Source organism: Heloderma suspectum, chromosome 6 (genome assembly GCF_057233095.1).
Source record: "Heloderma suspectum isolate Gila_16-S chromosome 6, 16-S_ref, whole genome shotgun sequence".
Lineage (NCBI taxonomy): Eukaryota > Metazoa > Chordata > Lepidosauria > Squamata > Helodermatidae > Heloderma > Heloderma suspectum.
In genome coordinates, this window is record NC_139463.1 from 24,262,162 (window position 1) to 24,282,976 (window position 20,815).

Consider the following 20,815-nt stretch of genomic DNA (forward strand, 5'->3'; position numbering starts at 1 on the left):
AGCCCCACTCACCAAACCCCTGCCCCTGTTTGCTCGGTGAATGACCTGCACTCACCCCAGCGGCCTCATTGAGCTTCGCAGTTGCCATTTTTTGAGAAATAAAATGGCGATCACAAAAATGTGCATATTTGCGCACATGCAAAAATGCACATTTTCGCAAATGCGCGTATTCATGTATGCACGAAAATGCATATTTTCCCCAAAATGCATATTTTCGCGCACACACTAATGTGTGCCTTTGCAAAAATGTGCATTTTGCACAAGAGCATATGCACATTTGCAAAAATGTGCATTTTCGCGCGTACAAAACCTTGCACATTTTTGCGATTGCCATTTTATTTTATTTTTTAAATGGCGATTGTGGAGCTCGATGAGGCCACTGGGGTGAGTGCGGGCTGCTCGCTGAGCACGGGAGGGACTCGAGCATGGTCCAGGGAACAGTGAGCAGGGGCTGGGCGGGTGTCCAGGGAACCCGGGTGAGGGTGAGTTCGCACATCCCTAATATTAGCTCTCCATCAGCCAGTGTTTTTCTCCACCCAGCAATAGTGACTTGTCTTGGGCTCAGCATCTGGACCCAGTGGCTTGCTTTGCCAAAGCTGAGATGGGGTAGAATAGACCAAGTTGCTGGCTGTGGTTCTCTGACTCTGACATTGGGCTTTTACTGACAGGCAAACTCCACCCAAACCTGGGGGACATGCCCCTCCCTCCAGGGCAGAAAGCAAAAGGCAAGAAGAAATCCAAATCCAGCCACTACCGCCGAGAAAAAAAGCAGGGAGGTAAGTGCAAAGCAGGCGCTCTGCCACAGAGCTATATTTCTCTCCTTCTGTCATGATACTAGAACCCAAAGGGGTCATCCCATGAAGCTGAGTGGTGGGAGATTCAGGACAGATAAAAGGAAGGACTTCTTCCCACAGTGCATAGTTAAACTGTGGAATTCACCAGCACAAGATGTAGTGATGGCCACCAATTTGGATGGCTTTAAAAGAGGGTTAGACAAATTCTTGGAGGAGAAGGCTCTCAATGGCTACTTGTCTTGATGGCTATATGCTGCCTCCAGTCCCAGAGGCAGTATGCCCATGTACACCAGTTGCTGGGGAACATGGGTGGGAGGGTGCTGTTGCACTCATGCCCTGCTTGTGTGGGTTCCTCATCAATAGCTCGTTGGCCACTGTGTGAACAGAATGCTGGACTAGATGGACCCTTGGTCTGATCCAGCATGGCTCTTCTTATGTTCTTATGCTCTCTACTCAGATGTAGCACTCACCAATGCATGAGCAGGGAGTGGGATTACACCGAGTAGCCACATTCCCAATGTCATGTGCTCTGGACTCGCCATGCCCCTGTGGCATCTGTGCATATAAGTACTAATGTCAGCAGGGACAGAGCACATGCATGTGAACCCCTGCACGATCAGGGTTCCAGATCACATGGAAGTTTTCATGCTGACAGCCTGGAGACATTCATGTGGGCTCTAGGGGTGGGGCCAGTCAACACACACGATGTCGGCGTGTGTCTACTCAACATTGCCCTGCTTATATGTTGTGGGAAGAATGTATGAGTGCTACTTCTGAACAGGGCTCCAGTGCAGCCAATTATTAGTATAGTTTTAATCCCATGACCATCCAGCAGATTCCTCCCTGTGTTTTTGATGTCTATAAAGTCTGAACTTCTGCTCTCCCCTGCAGGGGGACCAAGTGGGAGGAGAATTCCCAGCCCTGCCTGTAAGAATCAAGAAGCAGTCAGTTCAGTGCCAGTGCATGCTTGCTGATTGGCTAGCCACCTAGGGATGGCAGAGAATTCCACCACAGCCTCCTTCCCCCCCACCCCCTGCCCCCCCCACGGAAGCCCCCGGGATGGAACTTACCTGGGGCATATGTGGCGGATTCGGTGGCGGCAGCAGCAGCGCCTCTGGTGGCTCCGGCGTAAGGATGGACGGAAGTCCCTTACCTAGTCCCGCAGCTATTTTTGGTGGGGGGGGAGGCATTCCATTTCTTCCCCCAAAATTCTTGGCGGGTGGGGAGGCGTCCCGCCCCTCCCGGCTGAAATTCAAGCCGGGGGGGAGGCGCCCCATCCCTCCCCGCCGAAATTCTGGCCGGGGGGGGAGCGCCCCGCCTCTCCGGCCGCGAAAGAAAAAAGTTATGTAAAAAAAAAAAAGTGATAGGCTACGTAACGATTTACATAGCCTATCACGGCTGACTTTGAAAATCTAGCCGTGATAGGCTACGTAAATCGTTACGTAGCCTATCGCTTTTTTTTTTTTTACTTTACTGGGAAATGGCGGTGGCGGCAGCTGGTCAGAAGACCAGCCGCCGCCGCCGCCGCAACACCACCAAAACACCGCTGAAACGCCGCCAGGACCCGCCGCCAAGAGGGACATTCGCACGAGGTAAGTCCCATCCCGGGGGGGGGGGGCGTTGGGGTGTCGGAGAATTTCCCCACCAATTTCGGGGGGCCGAATGCATTGGCATTCAGCCTCCCGGAGATTCGTGGAGAAATTCTCCGACATCCCAGTCCAGCGGCAGCAGCTGGTCTCCTGGCCGGCCATGGCCAGGCTGCTGCGGCCGCCATTGCCGTCCTTGCAGCTGTGATAGGCTATGTAAGAATTTACGTAGCCTATCACAGCTAACCCCCCCCCCAAAAAAAACCCGCATACGCAAATGGCGGTGGCTATGGCGGCCACCATTTGCATTCCCTATTTTTCGCCTTTCTAGCCTACGTAAATATTTACGTAGGCTAGAATCGCGAAAAATAGGGAATGCAAATGGCGGCCATAGCTGCCGTCATTTGCATACGCTGGGGTTTGGGGGGGTTGGGCATGCCATGATAGGCTACGTAAATACTTAGGTAGCCTATCACAGCAGCCTGGAAGGAGGCAAATGGTGGCCTCTACGGTGGCCATTTGCGTCCGCAGTAGCCCATCCACGGCTGGAACTCTGGCTGCGGACAGCCCTGGCCAGCTGCTCCGCGGAGCCGCCGCGGAGCAGAGCCAGCCAGGCAGGATTCCGGGGGGGGGAGGACCAGATCGCCTCCCCCCCCATCGCAGATTCTGGGGGGAGAGACGGAGCGCCTCCCCCCCCCAGTGGATGCCCCGACCGGAACCAGGTAAGGGATTCGTACATCCCTATAGCCACCCAAATGCAGGTGTGGGCTCCTGAGGTCAGCAGGAGTGGCTAGTCAGTCAGCAACCACGTGTTTGCACAGTGCTAACTGAGGCTTCCCCTGCCTCTGCCACTACCTCCCAGTTCTTACAGGTAAGGACAGGAATTTCCCTCTCTTCCCTGTCATGATGCAGCAGCAGCAGCCTGTGATTCCATCTCAGAAACCCAGTCTCCAGACAGTGCTGCATATAGCACTCAATTCAGCACTGTGAGACTCTTGGGTTTCTGATCCTGAAGCAAATTTCTAGCATTCTTTTGGCTACAAAACTAGGTTTGAACACATGTGGGGAATGCCTGAGGACATCTCAGGAACCCTGTGGAAGGAGGGGGCTGACGGTGGTGCTTCGTCCTGCGTTCTGCTTACAGACCTCCCACCACCACCCTTGCCGCCCCCCGCAGAAGACCTCAGCAGCTCTGCTCCAGACAGCACCCCCCAACTGGACTGTGACCCCTCATCCCTAGAGAAGGTCCTGTGCAGTTCCTCAGCCATGGAGCGGAAAGCCACCCATCGCACAGTGGCAGGCCAGCACTTCCACCAGCACCGAGATGGTAATGTTAGCCACAGTCATCATCTCTCTCCATGCTGTGGGTTGGTGTTGAGATTGCCTTGTGATCTGGAGTTCCAGGCCAGGAATATGCAGACCCCATTTCTTATCAAGGGCCAAAGCTCCACTCATCCAGGGCTGGTGTCTCCAGCGTAGTACCTGCAGGCACCGATGTGCTTAAAGACACCTCTCTTGGCAGCCACCAGTAGGGATGTCTGAATTTTGTGAAATGCATCCCATGTGTGTTTCATGGATTGTGCAGTGTCATTTGTTCCTGCATCCGTTCGCAGACAGATTTGATTTTTTTGTTGTTCTGCAGAAAAATATGCAAATCCATAAGAGGGTTCACAACCATTTATGTAATTTATGTTAGTACATAACATTAATGGATTGTCCCCCATTCCATTCACCTTTTCCCCATATATATTTACCAGTCTCAGCAGAGAGTTGTCTGTTCTCCTATGAATAAATTCACATATATTCCAGAGGAGGCTGGTCCACAGAGGATTCCACAGGTCAGATTCTTAGAAATCCAAACTCATTTTAGTCCATCTCAAATTTATCTAGCATCCCTAGCCACCAGTCTTCATGCCTCTCCTGATTTTAATTTTATTTCTTAAGATTTTTTTTTTAATTGGGAGACCTGTATGCCACACAGTAAATTGCTGCCCTCCAACGCCATCTTTAACTGGGTTCAAAAGAGTGGTTTTCCACCTCAGCCTTGTACTCAGGTTAGCGGGCAGGTTACTTTTCTTTGAATCTCACCAGCTTGCCTTCTGGGAAACAAGTGTTTTGTGACTGGCCATGCCCACCATGGCAGCCATTTTATGAAATGAAATGGCAAGCCCCATCCTATGGCAGCCATTTTGTGAGAGCACCCACAACATCCTTTCAAAACGCCAAATATGTCTACTAACCCCAAAAGGTTGGGGACCCCAAAGGGCTTTCTGGGAGAGTTTGCTTTTGAGGGAAGATTAGCACCTGCGTGTGAGCCTCTTAGAGACTCAAGAGGAAAGGCTAACAGCAAGAAAGAAAGAAAGAAAGAAAGAAAGAAAGAAAGAAAGAAAGAGAGAGAGAGAGAGAGAGAGAGAGAAAGAAAGAAAGAAAGAAAGAAAGAAAGAAAGAAAGAAAGAAAGAAAGAAAGAAAGTCTTTAAAAATCAAAAATTCCCTGCTTTTTTCCAAGCCCACTTGCAAAATGCAGACCCTGTTGTGCTCCAGTTTTCTCACTGGAATATTTGTATGCCTCTTCTCGACTGAATGATCCTTAAGCCAGTTTACAAAATGGTGGATATTGGGAGCCTTCTTTAAATGTTCCCAGTCCATAATATCCATACATACAAGGTGATCCCTGGTGAACCACACAGCTGACAGGGACCAACACAGGGTCTAGAAATGATGTGGCTGGTTCCCGCAGTGAAATCAGAACACTTCTTGCACTCTGGGTTGATTTTCTACCCTAACAAGCCCTTAAAACCCTGCCTTGGTGTTGTTGTTGTTGTTGCTGTTTATCCTGCTTGTGCTTCTGCTCATGCACAGGCTGTGCTGAGTGCATCACGGCAACAAAACATATTTGAAGCCCGCTAGACCAATTGACTGCTTTTATTATTGTCATTCTTTTCTCCTGGCAGAGGAGGAAATCATCCCATACAGCAAGCCGAGTTTTCTCTCCAGAAGCCAGGTGTCAAGCAATTGCTCCACAACAGGAAGCTCTTCTTCCAGGGGATCAACAGGATCTCGAGGCCATGGGTCAGGGCGCAGCCGGACGACAGGGGACCGCAGCGAGGTGACGTTGCAGAACTCCCTGTCCTTTTGTTTGTTTGGTTTGCCTCAAGGGATGGGTGAGGGATAAAGGGTCCCAGCTCTGGGAGATCGATTGACACAGGCCAGGCATCAGTGTGCACACACCATCCTCAGGCAGCTGCCAGAGCAATTGCGGCACTTCATTTTGGATCAGGACCACAGTGGAGGGGAGGGGAGTCGACCTTTTGCCCCACATCAGCTCCCTAATTAGTGCTGGCTCCAGGGTTTTGAAGGCCCTTGGGCAAGACACACTCAGTGGGCCCCCTCCATCCATCAGTCCACCTTCCCACCACCAGCTGCAATGGTTCCTCCTCCTTGTTCTCATCATTGCTACCGCTTGCTTGCTTGAGAGGCAGAGAGCCAGCGAGCAAGTAGGCAGCAGCATCTACGTCTCCTTCTTCTCTCCACCATCATTGTCTGGGCAGAGCAGAAGACAGGTGAACAAGCAGGTTGTAATGATGAAGAGGTAGATCAAGGCCAGGGGGGCTCTTGTCAGTGGGTCCCTGCTGGGGTGCGGGCCCTTGGCAGGTGCCCAACCATGCCTACCCTTGACACCAGCCCTATCCCTAATCCATATTGCTCTTCCAGAGTGCCTGTTCAACATGGGGCAAGCAAAACAAACAGTGTTTCCAGAGTGTTGGTAGGTCTAAAAACTACAGTGCACTCTATATCCCCAATAAAATCCTTGATTAGCATCTCAGGGGAGATGTTAATTTTGAACTGGGGGATTGGTGCAGGGGCAAAAGGTTAACCCCCTGCACAGCAGCCTTGATCCAATTTGCTCCCCCTCACACACACACACACACACACATTTTGAAGAACATTTACAATGGGTATTCCAGTCAGAGAACAAGAAATGTGGTCCTGCAGGTCAATGGAAGCAGCTAGGATTAGGGAGAAGGTGCACAACTTAAGCAGAGGCACAGATTGATCAATGAGTTTGGGTATGGAGTCTGGGCTACTTAATCCAAGGGTAGCACATCTCTGAAACAAAATGTTTTAGATTGCCTAATGCCATGGACTTCATGCAGGAAGTGATGGGTACTTCCCTGCCCGCAACCTCCCTGTCTGTGATGAGGTAGGCCAGATCTCTGGCTGCACTATGGGAAGGAGGAAGAGCGGTTGAGGAGCAGAGTCAGCCCTGTTGATGCGTCGTCCCCTTTGTGCTTCCAGGAAAAAAGATGAAACCAAATGGAGAAGGCACGAGCAGAGCACAAGGCTTACGGATTGGCATCGGTGGACTTGGGGCCGGGGTGGGTGGGTGTTTCCAAGCTTCTAATTGATGAGCCTTCGAAAGGAGCCGTGTGGCCAGGCCCCTTGTAAATATGTCTGTTCCCTGGAGGGTGGCAGTCCCTGGGAGCCAAGGAAGCTGTATTTATAAACCACGACAAAGGGACGCTCAAACCTTGGGCCTCTGCAGGCCAGATTTTTGGAAACGTTGGCATTTCTGCAACTGGAGAGTTTGCGTCCAGTGGTGAGCAGGGTGGGGAGGGATGGGAGAAGGCGGTGGGAAAGGGAGTCGTCCTTCGCTCATCCGACTCAGGATGGGCGTCGCAAGCAGCACACCAAGCACGTGCTCTAATACTGCCCAGGTGCTCAGCCCCGCCAGCTGCAAGGCAGAGATCACCAGGTGTTTCTTTGGTAGCTAATGAATCCTTTTGTAAAATGACCAATAAAGCTGTTTGTTAACCTGGATCTCTCTCCGGGCTCCCTCCACTTTCTTCACGGTGCTGCAAACTCATCTTCTTGGTAAATGCTGGAGTGCACAGAGCAGGAGTAGAGCAGGAGTCCCCAATGCAGCACCTGCAGGAACCCACAAAATCCATTTTTAAAAAAATATATGTACATGGATTTGTTTATATCCATAGCAATGAATACATATGAAATGCATACAGCTTTCTATCAATTATACATAGGCTTCAACAAAAGTGGACTGAATATCCAAATAAGTATCCAATTTGAAGGTGGCGTCTGTATGCCACCTGTTCAAATACTGAAAGTGTCATAAGGTCTTCAATCCATTGCATTATAGAAGATGAGTGTTTATCTTTCCAATGTTGTAATGTCAGGCTTTTAGCTGTCAAAAGGGTGCAGAGAATCCACTTATGCTGACCGTTTGTTAATTTCCATGAAGCGGGTAAATAACTGAAAAAACTGTACATCAGTGAATATTAAAAACTGTTGTAGCACAAAATTTATCTGGGTAATAACCTCCTCCCCAAAAGAAGCAACTACAGGACATTGCCAAAACATAGGTTTTAAAGAAGCAGTAGAGACATTGCGGTGTCCAACAGACATGAAACAAAAGTTTTTGCTGAATAAAATGCAGCCTAAGATCCAGAGACATGACAGGTAGATGCCAGTGCAATGATGCATGGATTATGCATTTTGTGGTGGTGCCCACAGCAGTTTTGCAAATTCCCCAAATGCACCCATGAGTCCAAAAAGATTGAGGCCCCCTGCAGAAGAGCCTATTTAAAACGCCCTAGCACAGGGGCAGGCAACTTCTGGGAGGGCAGTTCAAGGGCCAATTTCTACTCCCGCCACATTCCTCCCTGCCACTAATGAAATGGCTGCCATGCCACAAAAGATTTGGTGGTGTGATGGCAGCCAAACAGCAATTTCTCCTTAAAATGAGGCGGATGGGGTGCCACTCACGAGCGAGATTTTGCTTTTTAAAAAGGCGGGCAGTCCACCATGCCATCAGATTTTCATGGCCAAGCAGCCTGGGGTTTCAGCCCTGCAGAAATGAAGAAGGGCTGCCTAGTCACTACTGTCATCTGGTCTGATCTCAGCAGCTAAGCGGGGTCAGCCCTGGTTAGTACTTGGATGGGAGACCACCTGGGAATCAGGCTTCCTGCAGTAAGCAGGGGGTCGGACTTGATGGTCTTGTACGCCCCTTCCAGCCCTATGTTTCTATGATTCCATCGATGGAGTTCAGTTTGCTGTGGGCTGAGCAAGCCAAATGTCCATACGCAGTAGCTCAACGGGGCTTTAGGAAGGCTTTACAGAGGGCAGGAATCAACGGCCACAGCTGAATCTGCCATTCCTGTGCTGTTGGAGCAGCACCAATGGCCCAGTGGAGGTGGTGGAGCTTTCATCCCCCATTCAGAGAAGACCTCTTTGGGTGGAACTCTCCTTCCATGGGAGAGAGAGTAGGGATGTCCGCCACAGGGAAATCTGGTTCTTTTTTTGGCTAGACAGAGTTCAGTGGCATGTACAACTGGTTTTGCATCTGCGAGCTGAGCTGTGGGCTGTTCCCCAAACTCCCAGAACATTTTTGCGCATGGGGGGGGGAGGTTCTGAAATTTGTGCAAATTTCTGAGCAATTTGCTCAAATCACACAATTTAGGCCATAAGTTGCACAAATTACTCAGAAATTTGCGCAAATTGCAGACCACCATCACGCCCATGCACAAAATTCCCAGAAAATCCATGAACTGGGCCAACTTGCTGTGATCGAGTCAGGCACCACAGCAGGAACTGAAACAAAGTCCAGGGGGTCAAGCCTAGGAAAACTTGTTGAACTCCCCCCTCCCCCCAAATGGATTTCGCCAACATCCCTAAGAGAAAGAAGTCTGCCACATCCAATGGTCTCTCAGCCATCTTCCAAAGGAGCACTGAGCTATGAGAAGGGTCATAGCTCAGTACGATAGAGCACATCCTTTGCATGCAGAAGGTCCAAGGTTCTATTCCTCGCATCTCCAGGAAGAGCTAGGGGAAAGAAAGAAAGAAAGAAAGAAAGAAAGAAAGAAAGAAAGAAAGCCCTGCCTGAAACACTGGAGAGCCATTGTTGCCAGACAATGTCAACAATACTGGGCTGGATGAACCAGTGGTCTAATTCAGTATAAGCAGTTTCCTATGTCTCAATGATTGCACCCTTAGTCAATTAAATTATTGATTGCAAATGGATAAAAGGAATATTTCTGAAGCAAGAAGCATGTTTTCTGTATTTGTACACGATGCACACATCGAATCATAGAATTTTAGAGTCGGCATGGATATTGGAGGTCATCTAGTCCAACTGCCTGCACAGTGCATGGTCTGCAAGGCAGGATGCAACAATAGCATCCCTGATGACTGTCCAGCTTCTGCTTAAATACCTCCCACAAAAAAAAAAGAACTGACCGCTCCTGAGACAATCTGTTCCACTGTCAAACAGCTCTTTAGTGTTAGGACAATTCTCCTGATGTTTAGCCAAAATCTGCTTCCCTGCAATTTCCACCCATTGGTTCTAGTCCTGCCCGCTGGTGCAACATCTGTCACAGCAGACATCACCATAGAAGAGGCATTCCCTCCTTTGTTAAGATGGTGATTGCCTCTGCAGTTTTTATAACCACTTGCCTAGAAATTAGATCATAGATAGACATACATACACACACGCCTTCTGCCCTATGAATGGGTGGCTTTTTTTAGTCATTTAGAAAACAATCCTTTGGTCCCTGGGAGAGCATCCAATAGGATTCCAATAGGATTGATTGGAAAAACCCTTCTGAGGTCAGAGACAGTGCTTTGACCTCAGAAGGGGGAGTCAGAGATCTGACCCCACCCATCCCTACCCCCTTGCAACTGGCATGGAAAGAACCATGCCAGCTGCCCTCTGAAGGGGGGGTTCAGGTGGGCAGGGATGGAAAGGAGACCAGAGAAGCCAGAATACAATTTATCCTGAGCCTTGTCCAGCCTCCTTCCCTCCCCTCCAAAGCACCCTTGGTAGATGGGCTGCATCTAGTGAAAATGGCCAAAGATGGAAGACAGGGAAGAGAAGATCACTTCTGCTCCTTCACCTACCAGCTTCAGCCTGGCAGGACATGGGAATCTTGGAAGCCTCCAAGTTCTGAGGCATCCATCCAAGCAGTGAGGGCCCAGTCCATAGGATTGCACCTTAAAAGTTTTGAATCAATTAAACTAACCTATTAAGTAATACCATTGCAGCCTTAACTTTGCAGCTTTAGTAACAATGCAATACAAAAGATGAAAATCTCACTCTCCACTGTAAACTAGTGACTGCTGAGGACACCCAGAGGACACCCAGGCACAGTAATTGAAATGTTCTGGGCACACATCAGATGAGTGAGGAAGGTGAAAGCCAGGATTGCAGAGGGAACAGATGGCCAAAGCCTTGACTGTCTTGTTGCTTGCTTTAGTGGGAAATCTAATGGTCTATGTGCCTCGACAAGCTTGTGAGCTGGCAAGCTTATTCTGGAGCAGGGGTAGGAGGGGACATTGATATGGAGAACTGCAAGTCCCATCAGCCCTAGCTAGGGATGTCAAAGAAATCCCAAATGGATTCAAATGACTTTGGGTTTCTATGAATTTGAGCTGCGGATTCCTCAGCTGACTGGCATCTTCTGAGTTGCTCAGATTCCACAAACTTGCAGACCTTTTCTTATTTTTATTTTCTGGAACTGAATACAAATTTAGTCATATGAAGGTATGAAAATATGCTGATATAAATGTTATTTTCTAGGAAAAAAAGAACACCAATGTTTTATTCATCTCCGATTTCTCTTCAGCCTCAGCAATGTAGCACCAAGAAAAATATGCAAAATCTTATGTACCAGTGAAAGTTACATAGATTGTGGAGGATTTTTCTGCAGACTTTTCCAAAAGGCGGGGGGGAATCAATTCTGTCAATGAGTGGATGATGGGATGAAAGACACCTGACAATCCATGAAACACAGATGGAACAGGTTAAACAAAATGTGTTCATCCCTAGCCAGCATAGCCAATGGTGAGGAGGATGGGAGTTGTAGTCCAGGAACATCTGGAAGTCTACTCATTCCTCATCTCTAATGTAATGACCCGGTACTTGCACAGGAGGAACCTTTCCTTTTTTCCATGGGCAAAAACCCCCAACTGTCCTTCTTTACAGAGGATAGTCTTCTGTTTGAAGGCATCCTCTCTTTGAAGGGCCATCTAGCCAAAGTCAGGTTTAACAATACAGAACCATAAAGAGGGAGAGAAGCAGGTGCCTTGAAGTTGCCCATCAGCTGTTAATACCTGGAGAGCAGGCTGAGCACACAGGCCACTTGGTCCTAGTCTTCTCCATTCTGGTGAGATATATTGTATTTCCATTTAAGTTATATTAATTTTTTCTAAATTTGCATTCATTCAGAGAGAGAGAGAGAGAGAGAGAGAGAGAGAGAGAGAGAGAGAGAGAGAGAATGCAAACGTGTTCTTTCTTTTTTTGGCAATGCATTTCTTCTATTTTTGGCAATGCGAAAGTGGTCATCCTACCAAGGATGGGTAACAGTGTGCCCATCTCTGCACAAAGCCCAGAACCAAATTGTGTAATGGGGGGAGCCCTCTTCCCCACCCCCATGCTGTGCCCATGGTGTGGCAAAGCAAGAAATACTTTACTGGGAAGTTCCTGAAACAGAAAGGCACCTTGAAAGGCTGGTGCCAGAGAACAGGGCTGTAGAAAAAGCCCAGGGTTGATTTGTTCAGGGAAGTCACAATTTGGCAATTTATCCTCCCTCTGGGAGTACAAAGCCCCCCCTCCCCTCCACTGCCTGTGATGAATGAGCTTGCGGTCAGTAAATCAAGGAGAAATTCTGCTCAGGAAGTGACACGGCTCTTTTCAGAGGAGGGAGAGGGCCGGTTGTCTGCCAAGGCTGGATTTGTTTGTGAAGGATGCCACCATACCACTTTCAGCCATGCTGCTGCAGAGAACACAGCTCTCTAAGGATGAAAGGGCCATGGCTGTTACCTCCTCCCACTGCCTCCATCGTTCACAGTCGTTGGAGGCAAAGCTCATGTGATCCTTGTATGTCTGCAATAAAATCCACTCATTTCCCAGGGGATTCTTTAATACCTTCAAAGAAGGAGGCTGGGACATTGCTGTGAAGCAGCTGGGCTGGGGGAACCTTTGGCCTGCAGACCTAAAATGGTCTGCATTTAACCTGCCAACTTACTTGCCTTATCCCCAATCACTGGTTCCCTGCTCCTGCTGCATTAAGACTTCCGAAAGGCCTCCAGCAGTACCAGGGGAGCTTTTTTTCAAGCCTGATTATGGTGCCCGGGAGCATTTTCAGGGGTGGTGGGTTCTGGGGAAGGGGGAGCTAACCCTCTCCTCCCCACTATTGCAACCCCCCTCAAAAAATCGCACCTCCCCCTCTGCAATTGGGCTTTCAAGAAGACTGATTGCAGTGGGTAGGGGCAATGTGTGTGTGTGCGTGCGCACGCGTGCGTGCGTGTATGTGTGTGCACAAGCGCGCATGGACAATCATGCCTCATGCCAGTGGTGGGGTGGCCCCGTCCACTTGGGATGTGGCCCTCCTCACTGTGGGCATGTGGATCCCAAGATACTTGCCCAGAATCAACTTGGTCCTTCAGCCAAAAAAGGTTCCATAGCCCCTGACCTAAAGAGTCTACAGATGCCAGATTTTGTATATAAAAACAGTAGGACCAGAGAGACTTGAATTCAACTCCCCTCTCAGAAATGCAATGTGTGACTTTGGGCCGGCCATGCTCAGCCTAGCCTACCTCAAAAGGTTGTTGTGAGGATTAAAAAATTGAGAGGGGAAGGCCATGTATGCGGCTATGCTCTTCCTGAAAGAACAAATGAGCAGCTATGTCTTTTGTTCATTTTTACTCTAGAGTAGGTGCAGGAGTCCTGATACTGATCTTAAACACACCCACCCACTTACCCCTATGCTAATTTTCCAATCTGGATCACATCTCCTGTGCTTACTCTAAAGAAGAAATGTCATAACAGAATTACCCCTAAAAAAGAGGCCCTTTTTCCAGTAGCCACCTGCCTAAACTCAGAAGGTTTGGGCCCTTGTACAAAAGCCTCTAATTAGTGAGGAACTTAGGTGTTTTAGACTCTGGACCTAATAGTCTTCTGTGCCTCACCTGTGGTAAACCTGTCCTCCTGTGCTTGGTTGCCATCCTGCTCATTTTGTTGAGTAGGTCCCTGGACACCTGACCCAGAGCCCTATCATGATGGCATCATTGCCCCCAACAGGACCAACCCAAGACATGTTGCTGCCTGAGGCAAAGAACAAGATGGTGCCCCTTCCATTTCATGTACAAAAGCCAACTGGACTGTCAGTTGAATCTTTCTTCAACACAGTCAGTGAGTCAGTGTCCTCCACTACAATTGAAGACAGTAGGCTGGCTTAGGGAGCACACAGCTCCCACCTAGAATACCTTGCTGCCACCTCCCAGTATCTGTCGCCTGAAGCGACTGCCTCACTCTGCCAAATGGTAGGGCTGGCCCTGCCCCCCAGTGATTATCTCAGTTGCTGGAGAGGTTCATTACCCTCATTTTGTAGATTTGGGGACTGAGGCAGAGAGGTTGTGGCTTGCCTAAGGCCACCAAGTGGGTTCATATCACAGAGATGATCCTAACCTTCCTGAATACGTAGCTTAGTCTCTAAGCCACTATGCTTACACTTGTCCTCGTTGTTGTTGTTGAGTTGTTAAGTCGTGTCCAACTCTTCGTGACCCCATGGACCATAGCACACCAGGCCTTCCTGTCCTCCGCTCTCTCCCGGAGTGTGCTCAAGTTCATACCTGCCCTCATAGGGATGGACAAATCTGATCATTCTGGTTTCTTTCAGTTTCTCATTTTTCTACTCTTAAATTCAGTTCATCCCAAACTTTGAGATTATATATTTAAAACTTTTCATGAACATTGACACACATTTCTCTGTGCATTTTCCCCAAGTTATGAAATTTTGTGTGGCATGTTGCCTAATATGCATACTTTTTCGCAAGTACTTTTCCTAATAGGCTGTATTTTTAAACATTACCTTTCATCAATACACACATTTGTGTGTATATTTCCCCTAATATACACACTTGTGTGCATATTATTTGACTGGAGAACTCCATTGCCAATGTCAGAAAACCGCGTATTTTGTGGAACAGATGAGTTTGGTTTGCATGGTAGCTTGAAAGTGCAAAATTAGGTACATTTGCATGGCTGAATGAATTTCTCTCTCTCCCCCCTCCACCCCATTTCTGCCTCTTGGGCGACAAGAATAGCATCCTGAGTGTGAAAACTCAACCTACAGAACCAAGAGGCTAACAATGGATGCAAAAATGCCTCCTGAGTTTTCAGTGCTGCAGTAATATTATTCTGTAACAGCATGTACTCCTAATCCCTGTTTTATGTAGTGAAAGCAGCCTTCTAAAAGCTGTACATGGGACTTTGCATCCCAAACTCTTTAATCCCAGCATCCATCCAGGCAAGCATGGACTTTTTTCCCAGTGTAGTGCAAAGAAGGGCAAAGGTGTTGGAAAAGCAGCAGGATTTATGAGTTCGCTTATTTCCCTTGCACAAAAGTCTGCTTTAATGAGCAGTGAAATAGTGTAATTCTAGGTGCTTGGCTGCACATCCATACAGCAGACAGACACCATCCAGACCAAAGTGGAGCATTGCAACTCTGAAGCAGAGAGAGGAGGCATGAGAGACTAATCAATAAATGCTTTGTTAACCGACCAAGGGAGATACTCAGTCCTGAACTCCAGGGGCAGTCTGAGGTTTCTGTAGACCTTTGGCCTAGAGAGCTCTGGTGCTCCCCGACAAGAGTGGATGGTGGCCTGGGAAGGCCAAAAAGGAAGAGCAGGCTCCTTGCACCTACATGCCTGCCACTCAACGCATAACCAGCCCATATTAAGCCCACCGATTCACAGTGTCCAGCCCAGGCAATCAATTTCAAAACTTTCAGAGGCTCCAAACATCAGCGGGGAACCCTGCCATTGTATGGGTCTTGGCAGACGCCCAATGATGCTGAGCTTCTGAACCCCCTAGTGGTCCAGCAGGGTGAAACATAGAAAGCTGCCTTTGACCAGGAGGGATGTACAAGAATTTCATTTCTGTTCCCAAATCATGCAGACGTGTTGCATTCACAATCCCGAACATGATCAGGAGTGCTTTTTTCCAAGAAATGCTTTCAAATTCCCTAATTTGCAATGGCATTTGAAAAATTCATAGATGATAGATAGAAAGATAGATAGATAGATAGATAGATAGATAGATAGATAATCTTTGAATTGTGCTTTTGTTTTTCAAAATTACATATTTTCCAGCTTTTGTGGGGGGAAACACACACTTTTGAAAAAAATATGCACAATGTGCGTTTCTTCCATTGGAGCTGTCCACATTTCCTGTTCGAACAATCCAAAGAACAGGTTGAAAATGAAAATGACACTTGGACAAAATGAGCTTCAAAGTGATTTTCAGAGAATTTAAGTGAGCTCAACATTTCTGGTTCTCCCATCCCTATTGACCCAGTCAGAGCATTTGTCCACCTAGCCCAGTATCATTGGACTAGAACTGGGGGGATGGAGGTTCAAATCCCAGCTCAGCCATGATGTTTTTTGGGTGGTCTCTACACAAACCCACACCCACACATCCAGTATTCACATGACTGCTATGTGAAAGGGGTGATAGTGGTGTACCCCCATCACTTCATTACAAGCAGCCATTCATGTGGCTCACGGTGAGTATAAAACAGGCCTACAATCCCAGATTGCTCTGCTAGCCTGTGCCGCATTGAGGGATACAAATGGCTGAGCGTCCCATGACCCACCCACCCCCAGCTTCCAATCCCATGTGGCTGACTCCAGATTTAAATAAAGAAATGGGTGACTTCATCCATGGATGGCAGCCATCCCAACAGTTATGGTCAAATCTCCTGAGCTTCCAGATCTTCCTGCAGGCAGATGCTAAAGTCATCACTGCTGACTACATTGAGCTTCTGTTCTGGGATGGGAAGGATGTTTATGTAATCTGTCGAAGGAAACTGGGGGCCCTCGGCCACACTTAACAGACACAAAAGGTTTGGGTTTCCCAGCTCCCTGCTAAGCAGCTGTCTGTGTTTATTTAGCCCCTCTCCAACAGGAAACCCCTCTAGAGTTCCCTGTTTAAACCAGACGGGATCCACAAATGTTGCCAAGCTGCTTTGGATGCCTGACAGAAGAATGAGGCCACAGAGTTTTGTTTTGTATGACTCTGATCTCGCCTGTACCAGGAACTACAAGCAGCTGCTATTACCCTTCTTCTTGTGTAGCTGAGTGTCCATTTCCTCCTGCAACTGAAGGCTGGAGATCTTTGGCAATGTGGAGAACAGATTTTCTGGCACAGATGTGGAAACCCAGAAACTGACAAACTCTCCCACTATCCTTATTTTCCAGGGACAGCACACCTGTCTCCTACCTGTCTTTGGTACACATCTGCCCCTGTTTTGAACCCAATTTGCTGTGATGGGGGTGAAAAAGAGAAAGTGTGATATCTTCAATTTTTTAAAAGTCAAATCAAACATAAAGCCTAAGAACATCAATAAGCCTGTCAGTGAACACATTAAACTCCTTGGACATATCACAGACCTCAGGGTGACAGTCCTAAAGAAACTGAAATCAGGGGCTCCCTTGGAACTTGAGACTGCAAAACAAGAGATAATAAAGACATTTGATTGTGTGAATCAGGGACTCTGTAGGGACTATGGCTTCTCCGCACATTATAAAGCTTTGTAGTGCGTTTTGTGGTTTGTCACTGTCACTTTCAAAGAATGGAATGCTTGCTGTGGATCTACCTGTTTAATTGTCTTTTCCTACTCAAAGCCTCCAGTTCCTCTTATAACATCTGATGAAGTGGCTTGTAACACACAAAAGCTCATGCAAATTTACTAAAACATCTAAAACGGTTAGTCTGTATGTGTGCTACACTTAATTCTTTAAAAAAAAAAAAGTTAGTGTGTGATGTTGGAGTCACAATCCTTCATGAGTTGGTTCCTTCCCCTAAGTTTAGAAGTTAAATCTATGAGTGGAGAGCAGAGACGTTTTCTGTTTAGCCTGATGTTACCTACTCTGAATGGAAGCAGTTCTACTGGGCATTGCCAGGGACTTCATTGTGACTGGCGACACAACATGCCTGTGCCATTTCATGTACAAACTACATTTTAAAACTTCTGTTTTACTGATATTTATTCTTCTTCCAGTCATGGTTTGTAAATGCTCTGAGCTGCCATTTCTGAGCTGATGTTGCCATTGTGTGTGTGGTGTTGTTGTTTTTTTAAAAAAAGCAGCCCAGCAAACAGAAATTGCACGTGTTCCAACTGTCCCTATATCCTGGTCCCTGACGCACCCTGGTCACTATTTTCCCCTTTGGAGAATGCCTGCTTAACAGGCCCGGCATCAGGGGTCAGCACCATTGGGCATTGGGCTGTGGTGCCTCCCATTTTTTGATTCCATCACGATGTCTCTGGGACGCCTGGTGCTGCTTCTTGCATTAACTTGCGTCAGCGTGGCTCGCTTGAGAATCATCATGCTTCAAGATTCCAACCCCCTTCAAGATCTCTAGAAATCTCTGAGTGAGGAATGGGCACAGGGTTCCTTGTCTCTTCCCTGCATGTGTCAGTAAACGCATCTGCCCAAGCACGCAGGCACCATGCACGGCACAGCCTGCACTTCTGCTGCAGAGGGATATTTTGGAACCATCAGTACCACATTGTAAGGCGATTTCTGTTGTTCCAGTCTGCCTTTCATCCCAAACAACAGACTCCTCCTTGGCTTTTCAAGCAGCGGAGGATGGGTTGGAAATAATGCATGGATTTCGTTAAATCTGTTTGAGGCTTGTCAAGCATCTTTCATTCAGTCATCTGCTCATTGACAGAATTTGCGTATGCTTTTTTTTTTTTTAAACCAGAATTTTGCTCTACTTGCACTAATTCACGTTGCCGCTCATGTGCACTTGTGCCAATGTGCATTGACTAATGCACGTTGGCACTTTGTTGCTAATGCAAATTAGTACAAATTCCCCCCCCCCATACACACACACACACAAGTCAAACGGTCTGCAAGTCCACAGAATCTGCATGACTCAGGAAAAAAACCCACAGGTCGGGTTCATAGAAACCTGAACTCATTTGAATATGTTGCCAATTTCTCCAGCATCCCTAAGGACAGGCTATTGCAAAGCAGATGAATGCAGAAGGAAGCAAACGGGGAGCCTCCAGCAATGTGCTTTGGGGGGAGGGATCTTGAGCCATGGTTCTTTCATATAAGAAAAGGGCCGTGACAAATATGCAGGGGTTCAACTGCACACATGAGCTGAAGCAGAGCCAGGGCTCACAGGGTTAAAGCACCAGGACATTTTGATTAGCAGGGACACTGACGTCCTCTGCCCACCCCTCCCAGACTTCCCTGTTTCCTCTGAGCATAGCTGCAATCCTCAGCATAGCCGGGGTGTGTGGAATGGATTTTTCCAGCAAGACTATATCGTTGTGAACTATCCCATGAACAGATATATAACACACACAAGCACACTCACACATATGGATATGGAGCAACACAGCTATCTGCATTTTTTGGACTCTCCTTGAGACGTGGTTGTGGGGACTATCATGACAATCACCTGCCCTTCAAAATTAACCACTGCACCAAGCAGGGCCAGCCCTACCATTAGGCAGAGCGAAGCAACTGCCTCAGGCGGCAGCTTCTGGGGAGCAGCGATGGCAGCTCCCAAAGCCATTCCTCCTGAGCACTCCCCTCCCCCAAGCCTTCCTCTCTCTGGGAGGCCAGATCTGTGTGTGCTCTTCTTCACCCCTTAAACTAGCCTGCGGCCCTCAGGCATGGTGGTGGAGGCAGTGATCCCTTTGCCAGTGCTAAAGTAAGATTCAACTGTCAGTCCGGTTGGCTTCTGTATGAGGAATGGAGCGTGGTGCCCTCTTGCTCTTTGTCTCAGGCAGCAAAATATCTTGGGGCAGCCCTGACACCCAGCCTGGGCAACCTGGGGTTTGCCAATATGGTTTTCTGCCAAAGAGAAACCAAAATAACCTTCAGTCACCCTATGAGATGCTGCCGGAGAAGGAGGGGACCGATGGCTAAGCTCATGGCTCCCTGCCCCCCACCACCAATGCAACCAGGCAGGGAGAGCACCAGGGCACCAGGTTGGGGAAGGCTTCCCTAATGGTCAAAGACGCAGTTGGCTAATTAGGCCAAGCTGCTCACAGAGGCAGAACTTTGTGCCCGACTCTCCCAGTGCTCAGCCAATGTCCCTGAAAATACCAAATCCAATTAGCTCATCTGAAGAAGTAAAAGCTCCGCTCATAAAATTATCATTGCTGCCATAAAACTATCCATCCCTCTTCTCAAACTGAGCGCAAGCACTTAACTCCATGACCCTGCCTGGCTCATTGAGTGCCGCGGGGCTGACTGGAATGCAAAATGCCAAAGCCCGGCGATTGCTCGTTCTCAGCTTGGAGCCTGGGGAAAGGGAGGCAGGCAGCACACAGGGTCCAGGGATCCAAAGTGTGCTTCAAGGTGCCATGATCGAAGAGCGAGGGCAGCCATAGAGGGAAACCTATGAACCTGGAGGTCAACATTTTCAAAGCATTAGGGTGGCCAGGTGTCCTACGTTAGACAGTCCTCTATTTTGGAGAGCTAGCAGAGGACAGTCCTCTATTCGAAGGTGTCCTCTTTTTGAAGATGTGTCCAGTTCAAGTCTGGTCTAAAGTCAAAGAACCCGGGTTCTAGTCCCCACTCAGCCACAGAAGCTCACTGGGTGACTTTGGGCCAGTCACAGACTCTCAGCCCAACCTACCTCGCAGGGTTGTTGTTGTGAGGATAAAATGGAGAGGAGGAGGATTATGTATCCTGCCTTGGGTTCTTTAGAGAGGCAAAAAGGTGGGATATAAATGTAATAAAAACATTACAAAAATCAACATTTTGCACCTGGACAGCAGACTGAGCAGCAGACACACAAGTCATCTGGTCAGTTTTCTCCACTGTGGTGTCCACTGTATTATGCATTTGCATATACAAATGTTTTACAAATGCATGTCCTCTTTTTTGGTGATCCAGTTCCTCTTTTAGGGTGATGTGTAAGTGGCCACCCTAGCCAGCATAAGAACTTAAGAAAAGCCACGCTGGGTCAAGCCAAAGGCCCGTCTAGTCCCTCATGCTGTTTCCCACAATGGCCAACCAGATGCCTCCAGGAGGCCTACAACACAGGGCAGGAGGGCAATGGAGCCCTTCTGGTGTTGTTCCTCAGCCACTGGTGTTCAGAGTGCGGTGTCCACTTATGCATCACCAAAAAAGAGGAAATGCATCCCCAAACAGGACAAAAGAGGACAATGATTTGCATAATAAATAGAAACACAAGACATCTCATCATAGTGGAGAAGACTGACTAGGCAACCAGTCTGCCTGCTGAGTTTGCTGTCCAAGTGCTGTCGATGGGCAGCTTCAAGGACTCTGCACTGCTATTCTTATGATTCTTTGATTTTAACCAGAGTTGGACTGGACAGCCCATCAAATAGAGGACATCTTCAAATAGCAGACTGCCCTCTGCCAGCTCT

General features: G+C 48.1%; 1 protein-coding gene across 3 annotated transcripts in view; it reads left to right on the forward strand.

The window, feature by feature from the left end:
• Positions 1-7,694, forward strand: part of ROBO3 (roundabout guidance receptor 3) — a 378,913-nt gene extending 371,219 nt beyond the window's left edge. For all 3 annotated transcript variants that reach the window (XM_084808149.1, XM_084808148.1, XM_084808146.1), the window contains 4 exons: positions 669-776; positions 3,525-3,707; positions 5,333-5,487; positions 6,678-7,694. In XM_084808149.1, the coding sequence (XP_084664275.1) occupies positions 669-776; positions 3,525-3,707; positions 5,333-5,487; positions 6,678-6,689 (458 nt within the window). In that variant the 3' untranslated portion in view covers positions 6,690-7,694. The remainder of the gene's footprint in view (positions 1-668; positions 777-3,524; positions 3,708-5,332; positions 5,488-6,677) is intronic.
• The last annotated feature ends 13,121 nt before the right edge of the window (positions 7,695-20,815 follow it).